Genomic DNA, 10,563 nt, shown 5'->3' on the forward strand with positions numbered 1-10,563 from the left:
TAAAAATGTTTCTTCGCCATTTGTAAAAAACTTATTATTATTACCAACATATTTATAAAACAATTTTTTACTAATATAATTTTTACTTTTTATTTCTTTTTTAAATAACAGAAATGATATTCAAAATATTAAAAAAAATTTGAGTTAAGAAAATAAAATAAAATCATTATAGAACTTTTGTGAGAATGTATCCCGACCCAAAAATATTTTGAATCAATTCTTATAGATATATCCGCGTTATGCGCGGGTTAATAACCTAGTAAATAAAAAAGTGGAAGATAAGGTAACGTCATCTCTTTTCAGAATTTGCATAATCGAAGGATAAGAAAAAAAAAAGATTAAAATAAAAATTTATATATAAAAAAAAGAATGTAATCTCTGTTCAGAATTTGTATTAAGACACCAAAAACCCCACGCCAATCATATTACATCAACACATATACTTTTGTGAGTATGTGTCTTTTTTTTTTTTGGTTAAGGGTTATAATGATGGATCCTCATTCGTATGTCTGAGTTATTCGACATTCTCCTGCAAACGCACTCCTTCCGAGTGCAAAGCCAAGATTGATGAGCTCTCAAGAAACGTATGTGATGCATCGTTTTCATGTTCAAGACTTTGGACTTGTTTGTTAAGTTTCCAGACTTTTAGCGTCTCTTTCTTTATCTTCTTTTCCAGCCATGGTCGAGTAAAGAACTTGATCAGGTCCGAAGGTCAGGGGACCTCATTTGCTGTAACCCTTATCAAGCCTCACTTCGGTTCCAGAGACCAATCTGTGTTCTTCAAAGGAAATACAAGTTGTTGGCTCAAGCTAGACGGAAGCCTCTGCTTCATTTACAACATACACCCATGGTGTAAGGATATGTATATAATAAGGGTATGAATGTAATTAGTATAAGCTAAAACCCTACTACATTGTTGTATATATACTCTGTAACATTGTTACCATAATATTTTTTCAGCTTCCCTCTATATGGTATCAGAGAGGAAAAAGATCTCAAAGACCTAATTTTTTTTTTTTTTTTTACAGCCGCCATCTTCTTCTTCTTCTTCTTCTTCTTTTTCTTACCTTCCTCTCCTTATCAATCATGGCTGCTCCCAATGAGGTTGTTGTTTCTTCGGTGGAAACCTCTCTCGTGAATGTCAACATGTCAAATGTGACTAAACTCACCGCAACCAATTTTCTGATGTGAAGTCGTCAGATCCACGCTCTACTCGATGGCTATGATGTTGCTGGCTATCTTGATGGCTCGGTTTCTTCCCCCGATGCTACTCTTACCACGGCTGGTGTCTCGACGCCAAATCCTGCCTTCAAACATTGGAAGCGACAGGACCGGCTCATCTACTCTGGTCTCCTAGGTACGATCACCGTATCTGTTCAACCCCTCTTGTCAAAAGCCTCGACCTCTCATGACATTTGGGTTACACTTAAAGACACCTACGCCAAGCCTAGTCGTACTCATATCAAACAGATTCGTGATCAACTCACACACTGGAAGAAAGGTAACAAATCTATTGAAGAATATGTCCAAGGCTTCACCATTCGTTTCAGTATGCTTGCGCTGCTTGAAAGTCCGATCGCTCATGAGGACCAGATCGACTACATCCTCGGTGGTCTCTCTGAAGACTACAAACGTGTCATCGACCAAATTGAGGGACGTGATACGGCTCCGACGATCACGGAGGTGAACGAGAAACTCATCAATGAGGAGCTCAAACTCCAGTCTGCGGTTCCCTCGTCCTCGGTTCCAACCACCGCCAACACCGTCTCCTACAAACCTTCGCAGTCACGCAACCAGAACCGTCATAACTCTCGTGGCCAACAAAATCATTACTCACGTAATGACTCTCGTGGCATGGGCCGTGGCTACCAAGGGAGATGTCAGTTGTGTGGCGTTTTTGGACACAGCGCCCGTCGTTGTTCACAGCTTCCCGCTGGTGGTGGCTATCCGATGGCACCAGGCATGTCTCCCGCGTACTCTGGTGGTCCTCCACAGTCTCCGATGCAACCATGGCAGCCTCGTGCGAATGTTGCGATGACTCCCTCTTACAATCCGGCTAACTGGATCATGGACTCCGGTGCGACACACCATCTTACATCTGACTTAGCAAATCTCTCCATGCATCAGCCTTACACCGGTGGGGAAGAGGTTACTATCGCCGATGGCTCCGGTATTCCTATCTCGCAAACTGGTTCAGCGTTACTTCCTACACCCTCTCGTGCACTTAAGCTTATTGATGTTTTTATATGTGCCGAATGTTTGTAAGAATCTCATTTCTGTATACCGGTTGTGTAACGCTAATAATGTCTCGGTGTACTTCTATCCTGCTTATTTTCAGGTGAAGGATCTCAAAACGGGGCTCGGTTACTCCAAGGCAGAACTAAGAATGAGCTATATGAGTGGCCGGTCATCGATAATGTCATCACCAGTTTCACCACTTCACCGCAACCACGAACCGATATCTCATCTTGGCACTACCGTCTCGGCCACCCTTCTTTACCAGTTTTAAAGACTATTGTGTCTCAGTTTTCATTGCCTCTTTCTTCAAAAACACCACAACAGTTTTCTTGTTCAGACTGTTTTATCAATAAAAGATAAATTGCCTTTTCTAATAAACACAATTACATCTACTCGCCCTCTTGAGTATATTTATTCAGATGTTTGGACATCTCCTCTTCTTTCCACTGAAAATTTCAAATATTATCTTGTGTTGGTTGACCATTTTACAAGATATACCTGGCTTTATCCGTTAAAACAGAAATCTCAAGTGAAAGAAGTGTTTGTGGCTTTCAAAGCTTTGGTTGAAAAGAGGTTTCAATGTCATATCACCACCTTGTATACCGACAATGGCGGAGAGTATGTTGCACTACGTTCATTCCTAGCTGAACACGCCATCACACATCTCACCACTCCGCCACATACTCCAGAACACAATGGCATCTCCGAACGCAAGCACCGTCACATCGTTGAAACCGCTCTTGCCTTACTCAGTCATGCCGCTGTTCCAAAGTCCTATTGGTCGTACGCCTTTGCTACTGCAGTATACTTGATCAATCGCATGCCTTCCGATGTACTGCATGGAGTTTCACCGTATGTTAAACTTTTTGACCAGAAGCCAAACTACTTGAAGCTCCGAATGTTTCGATGCTTGTCCTTCCCATGGCTTCGCCCCTATACCTCCAACAAGCTTGATGATCGATCAATACCGTGTGTGTTCTTGGGATATTCTCTTACCCAAAGTGCATATCTCTGTTATGATGTTCCTAACCGGAGGATGTACACCTCGCGTCATGTTCAATTTGATGAGCACCAGTTCCCGTTTCTGGTTCCTCCTTCGTTACCCGTTCACAACAAGTCTGATAGTGTGATGACCTCGCCCAATGTGGTCATTCCGGTTCTGCCGCCACCTATAGCTCATTCGCAACAGCCCCCGTCACCGGTCCTTCACCCGTCACCACTGCCGGTTCCACCGTCTTCGTCTGGCAACACATCATCTCCGTCTCCTGCACCAGGATCTCCAGTTAATCGTGCTCAGTCACCGTCATCATCCTCCTCTGTTTCACGACAGTCATCACCACACCAAACTCCACCACCAAGTCCAAACTCAATAAACCCAAGACCACAAACACAACCTACACCACCCTCATCACCCTCGTCTACTACAAATCACGAACCATCACCCTCGTCTACACCACCCGATCCTAGTCCGGCTCTGCCACAACAACTCCATGTTCCTCAACCACAACCTCCACCACAGCCTCTACAACAAAACACGCACACCATGCAAACCCGGTCGAAAAATCACATTGTCAAACCCAAACAGAAGTTTAACCTCACTACCAACGTATCCTCTCCTTCCCATGATATACCTTTGACGGTGGCTGAGGCACTTAAGGATCCGCGTTGGAGATAGGCAATGTGTGACGAGTATAATGCTCAGCTACAACATCGAACATGGGACTCTGTTCCTCCTGCACCGCATCAGAATGTAATCTCTTGTAAGTGGATTTTTACAATTAAATATCATGCTGATGGTTCGATTGACAGATATAAGGCGAGACTGGTTGCACGAGGTTTCAATCAACAGTACGGGTTGGATTATTCTGTAACCTTCAGTCCGGTGATTAAATCAACAATGGTGCGGATGGTTCTTGAAGTCGCGGTGAAGAAAAACTGGCAGATTCATCAGGTTGATATCAACAATGCTTTTTTGCAAGGCACTTTAACTGATGAGGTGTATGTAACGCAACCTCCGGGGTTTGTTGACAAAGATCATCCTCACAATGTCTGTCGTCTCAACAAGGCACTATATGGTCTCAAACAAGCACCGCGCGCATGGTACCAAGAACTTAAAACCTTCCTTTTACAAGCTGGTTTTAAAAATTCTCTTGCAGATACCTCTTTGTTTGTTTACCACCGCGGCTGTGATTTTATTTATGTCTTGGTGTATGTGGATGATATCATCATTGCCGGAGCTCCTGCACTTGTCAAAGCATTCAACGTTGCACTTGCGGCTCGATTCTCGCTGAAAGACCTTGGTCCTCTCAAGTACTTCTTAGGCATTGAAGCCATACGTTCCTTGCAAGGTCTACACTTGATGCAACGTAAGTACGTCATGGATCTTCTGCACAAGACAAACATGCTTCATGCGAAGCCTGTTTTCACTCCCATGGTCACATCTCCCAAGCTCACGCTGGAATCCGGCACACCATTACTTGATCCCAAAGACTATCGTGCGGTCATCGGCAGCTTACAGTACCTCTCCTTTACACGGCCAGATATCGCTTTTGCAGTCAACAAGTTATCCCAGTTCATGCATAAGCCCACGGACAAACATTGGCAAGCCGCTAAGCACATCCTCCGTTATCTCGCTGGTACACGTTCTCATGGCATCTTCCTCAAAGCTCATGCTCCGTTAACGATACACGCCTTCTCTGACGCTGACTGGGGTTGTGACAGGAACACCTATACCTCCACCAACGCGTACATCATATATTTTGGCGGTAGTCCCATTTCCTGGTCCTCCAAGAAACAACGCAGCGTCTCACGATCGTCAACCGAAGCGGAATATCGAGCTGTTGCTAATGCCGCATCTGAACTTCGGTGGATTTTCTCGTTGCTAACTGAACTGGGTGTGTCGCTTCCAGTTGCTCCGGTTCTCTACTGTGATAATGTGGGTGCTACATACCTCTGTGCGAATCCGGTCTTCCACTCAAAGATGAAGCATGTTGCTATAGACTATCATTTTGTACGAGAGTTCATTCAATCAGGAGTGTTACGGGTCTCGCACATCTCCACCAAAGATCAACTTGCCGACGAACTGACCAAGCCGTTACCGAGACCACTGTTTGAAAACTTGACTTACAAGATTGGAGTGAGAGCTCTCCCTCCATCTTGAGGGGGAGTGTAAGGATATGTATATAATAAGGGTATGAATGTAATTAGTATAAGCTNATTCAACGTTGCACTTGCGGCTCGATTCTCGCTGAAAGACCTTGGTCCTCTCAAGTACTTCTTAGGCATTGAAGCCATACGTTCCTTGCAAGGTCTACACTTGATGCAACGTAAGTACGTCATGGATCTTCTGCACAAGACAAACATGCTTCATGCGAAGCCTGTTTTCACTCCCATGGTCACATCTCCCAAGCTCACGCTGGAATCCGGCACACCATTACTTGATCCCAAAGACAATCGTGCGGTCATCGGCAGCTTACAGTACCTCTCCTTTACACGGCCAGATATCGCTTTTGCAGTCAACAAGTTATCCCAGTTCATGCATAAGCCCACGGACAAACATTGGCAAGCCACTAAGCACATCCTCCGTTATCTCGCTGGTACACGTTCTCATGGCATCTTCCTCAAAGCTCATGCTCCGTTAACAATACACGCCTTCTCCGACGCTGACTGGGGTTGTGACAGGAACACCTATACCTCCACCAACGCGTACATCATATATTTTGGCGGTAGTCCCATTTCCTGGTCCTCCAAGAAACAACGCAGCGTCTCACGATCGTCAACCGAAGCGGAATATCGAGCTGTTGCTAATGCCGCATCTGAACTTCGGTGGATTTTCTCGTTGCTAACTGAACTGGGTGTGTCGCTTCCAGTTGCTCCGGTTCTCTACTGTGATAATGTGGGTGCTACATACCTCTGTGCGAATCCGGTCTTCCACTCAAAGATGAAGCATGTTGCTATAGACTATCATTTTGTACGAGAGTTCATTCAATCAGGAGTGTTACGGGTCTCGCACATCTCCACCAAAGATCAACTTGCCGACGAACTGACCAAGCCGTTACCGAGACCACTGTTTGAAAACTTGACTTACAAGATTGGAGTGAGAGCTCTCCCTCCATCTTGAGGGGGAGTGTAAGGATATGTATATAATAAGGGTATGAATGTAATTAGTATAAGCTAAAACCCTACTACATTGTTGTATATATACTCTGTAACATTGTTACCCTCTCGTGCACTTAAGCTTATTGATGTTTTATATGTGCCGAATGTTTGTAAGAATCTCATTTCCGTATACCAGTTGTGTAACCCTAATAATGTCTCGGTGCACTTCTATCCTGCTTATTTTCAGGTGAAGGATCTCAAAACGGGGGCCCGGTTACTCCAAGGCAGAACTAAGAATGAGCTATATGAGTGGCCGGTCATCGATAATGTCATCACCAGTTTCACCACTTCACCGCAACCACGAACCGATATCTCATCTTGGCACTACCGTCTCGGCCACCCTTCTTTACCTGTTTTAAAGACTATTGTGTCTCAGTTTTCATTGCCTCTTTCTTCAAAAACACCACAACAGTTTTCTTGTTCAGACTGTTTTATCAATAAAAGTCATAAATTGTCTTTCCACATAAACACAATTACATCTACTCGCCCCCTTGAGTATATTTATTCAGATGTTTGGACATCTCCTCTTCTTTCCACTGAAAATTTCAAATATTATCTTGTGTTGGTTGACCATTTTACAAGATATACCTGGCTTTATCCGTTAAAACAGAAATCTCAAGTGAAAGAAGTGTTTGTGGCTTTCAAAGCTTTGGTTGAAAAGAGGTTTCAATGTCATATCACCACCTTGTATACCAACAATGGCGGAGAGTATGTTGCACTACGTTCATTCCTTGCTGAACACGGCATCACACATCTCACCACTCCACCACATACTCCAGAACACAATGGCATCTCCGAACGCAATCACCATCACATCGTTGAAACCGGTCTTGCCTTACTCAGTCATGCCGCTGTTCCAAAGTCCTATTGGCCGTACGCCTTTGCTACTGCAGTATACTTGATCAATCGCATGCCTTCCGATGTACTGCATGGAGTTTCACCGTATGTTAAACTTTTTGACCAGAAGCCAAACTACTTGAAGCTCCGAATGTTTCGATGCTTGTGCTTCCCATGGCTTCGCCCCTATACCTCCAACAAGCTTGATGATCGATCAATACCGTGTGTGTTCTTGGGATATTCTCTTACCCAAAGTGCATATCTCTGTTATGATGTTCCTAACCGGAGGATGTACACCTCGCGTCATGTTCAATTTGATGAGCACCAGTTCCCGTTTCTGGTTCCTCCTTCGTTACCCGTTCACAACAAGTCTGATAGTGTGATGTCCTCGCCCAATGTGGTCATTCCGGTTCTGCCGCCACCTATAGCTCATTCGCAACAGCCCCCGTCACCGGTCCTTCACCCGTCACCACTGCCGGTTCCACCGTCTTCGTCTGGCAACACATCATCTCCGTCTCCTGCACCAGGATCTCCAGTTAATCGTGCTCAGTCACCGTCATCATCCTCCTCTGTTTCACGACAGTCATCACCACACCAAACTCCACCACCAAGTCCAAACTCAATAAACCCAAGACCACAAACACAACCTACACCACCCTCATCACCCTCGTCTACTACAAATCACGAACCATCACCCTCGTCTACACCACCCGATCCTAGTCCGGCTCTGCCACAACAACTCCATGTTCCTCAACCACAACCTCCACCACAGCCTCTACAACAAAACACGCACACCATGCAAACCCGGTCGAAAAATCACATTGTCAAACCCAAACAGAAGTTTAACCTCACTACCAACGTATCCTCTCCTTCCCATGATATACCTTTGACGGTGGCTGAGGCACTTAAGGATCCGCGTTGGAGATAGGCAATGTGTGACGAGTATAATGCTCAGCTACAACATCGAACATGGGACTCTGTTCCTCCCGCACCGCATCAGAATGTAATCTCTTGTAAGTGGATTTTTACAATTAAATATCATGCTGATGGTTCGATTGACAGATATAAGGTGAGACTGGTTGCACGAGGTTTCAATCAACAGTACGGGTTGGATTATTCTGAAACCTTCAGTCCGGTGATTAAATCAACAACGGTGAGGATGGTTCTTGAAGTTGCGGTGAAGAAAAACTGGCAGATTCATCAGGTTGATATCAACAATGCTTTTTTGCAAGGCACTTTAACTAATGAGGTGTATGTAACGCAACCTCCGGGGTTTGTTAACAAAGATCATCCTCACAATGTCTGTCGTCTCAACAAGGCACTATACGGTCTCAAACAAGCACTGCGCGCATGGTACCAAGAACTTAAAACCTTCCTTTTACAAGCTGGTTTTAAAAATTCTCTTGCAGATACCTCTTTGTTTGTTTACCACCGCGGCTGTGATTTTATTTATGTCTTGGTGTATGTGGATGATATCATCATTGCCGGAGCTCCTGCACTTGTCAAAGCGTTCAACGTTGCACTTGCCGCTCGATTCTCGCTGAAAGACCTTGGTCCTCTCAAGTACTTCTTAGGCATTGAAGCCACACGTTCCTCGCAAGGTCTACACTTGATGCAATGTAAGTACGTCACGGATCTTCTGCACAAGACAAACATGCTTCATGCGAAGCCTGTTTTCACTCCCATGGTCACATCTCCCAAGCTCACGCTGGAATCCGGCACACCATTACTTGATCCCAAAGACAATCGTGCGGTCATCGGCAGCTTACAGTACCTCTCCTTTACACGGCCAGATATCGCTTTTGCAGTCAACAAGTTATCCCAGTTCATGCATAAGCCCACGGACAAACATTGGCAAGCCACTAAGCACATCCTCCGTTATCTCGCTGGTACACGTTCTCATGGCATCTTCCTCAAAGCTCATGCTCCGTTAACAATACACGCCTTCTCCGACGCTGACTGGGGTTGTGACAGGAACACCTATACCTCCACCAACGCGTACATCATATATTTTGGCGGTAGTCCCATTTCCTGGTCCTCCAAGAAACAACGCAGCGTCTCACGATCGTCAACCGAAGCGGAATATCGAGCTGTTGCTAATGCCGCATCTGAACTCCGGTGGATTTGCTCGTTGCTAACTGAACTGGGTGTGTCGCTTCCAGTTGCTCCGGTTCTCTACTGTAATAATGTGGGTGCTACATACCTCTGTGCGAATCCGGTCTTCCACTCAAAGATGAAGCATGTTGCTCTAGACTATCATTTTGTACGAGAGTTCATTCAATCAGGAGTGTTACGGGTCTCGCACATCTCCACCAAAGATCAACTCGCCGACGCACTGACCAAGCCGTTACCGAGACCACTGTTTGAAAACTTGACTTACAAGATTGGAGTGAGAGCTCTCCCTCCATCTTGAGGGAGGGTGTAAGGATATGTATATAATAAGGGTATGAATGTAATTAGTATAAGCTAAAACCCTACTACATTGTTGTATATATACTCTGTAACATTGTTACCCTCTCGTGCACTTAAGCTTCAAACCCTCTATACATGGAGCAACGACAGGTTAGTTCTCGAGTAGAAACTCTCGATTGATCATGTGATTATGTAGGATTTGAAATAAGAATGGAACCCTTCTGTGGATTAGGTCAATAAGATGTGTCCTGGGAGGGATGTTGAGAAGATGGCTCTGAGTGATGTGGATAATTTACTATTATCCGGCTTAGAGAAGGAGAGAAAGAAACTTAGGGAGCTACTCGGTCTACGAGGTTGCATAGCAATTGTGGGTCCTGAGCAGTCTGGGAAGAAGGTTCTTCTCCGATCTGTGTGTGAGGTATTAAATATCCAGATAAATGTTGTTCCTCACAAGGTAAACCAATATACCTTTTTGAAACACGGTATATATTAATATACAGTAGAGTGCCTCACAGTAGTTTATCTCTCATAGTTTTCGTCTTGTCTTTTCTATCAGAATCATGAACCTCAAGACTCCTACTTGGTTCATCATGCTTTTTCACAAAAAAGCATGAACTCGCTTCTCTTTTTTGATGATGAAACGCTCTGTAAATGGGGTGCTGCCCTTGTTGATTTTCTTTCTTACCCTCGGAGTAAGAAGGATATATTTGTCGTGCTTTGTTTAAGTAGGCCGTATGTGCTTGACAAGATGGTTATAAGATTATTTGGGCAGAGGTACAGTAAAGACTCCCTTAATAGGTTTTTTTCTAGTTTTACAAGGTCTCAAGTTGTGATCCAAACTAACTACAATCTCATTTGATCTTTATACAGATTGATACTCGTGAATCCACCTGCTGCTTTGATAAGGACGTTAATTTT

At 44.4% G+C, this 10,563-nt stretch overlaps 1 protein-coding gene across 1 annotated transcript; it reads left to right on the top strand.

Moving 5' to 3' along the window:
* On the top strand, positions 483-10,563 carry LOC104787664 (the record flags this gene model as incomplete). Its single annotated transcript, XM_010513267.1, is given in 6 exon segments — positions 483-584; positions 677-847; positions 9,781-9,795; positions 9,878-10,099; positions 10,202-10,419; positions 10,516-10,563. Coding segments are annotated over 4 exon segments (503 nt in total), but the record flags the coding sequence as incomplete, so codon positions are not given.

This window comes from Camelina sativa, chromosome 5 (genome assembly GCF_000633955.1).
Source record: "Camelina sativa cultivar DH55 chromosome 5, Cs, whole genome shotgun sequence".
NCBI classification, from domain to species: domain Eukaryota; kingdom Viridiplantae; phylum Streptophyta; class Magnoliopsida; order Brassicales; family Brassicaceae; genus Camelina; species Camelina sativa.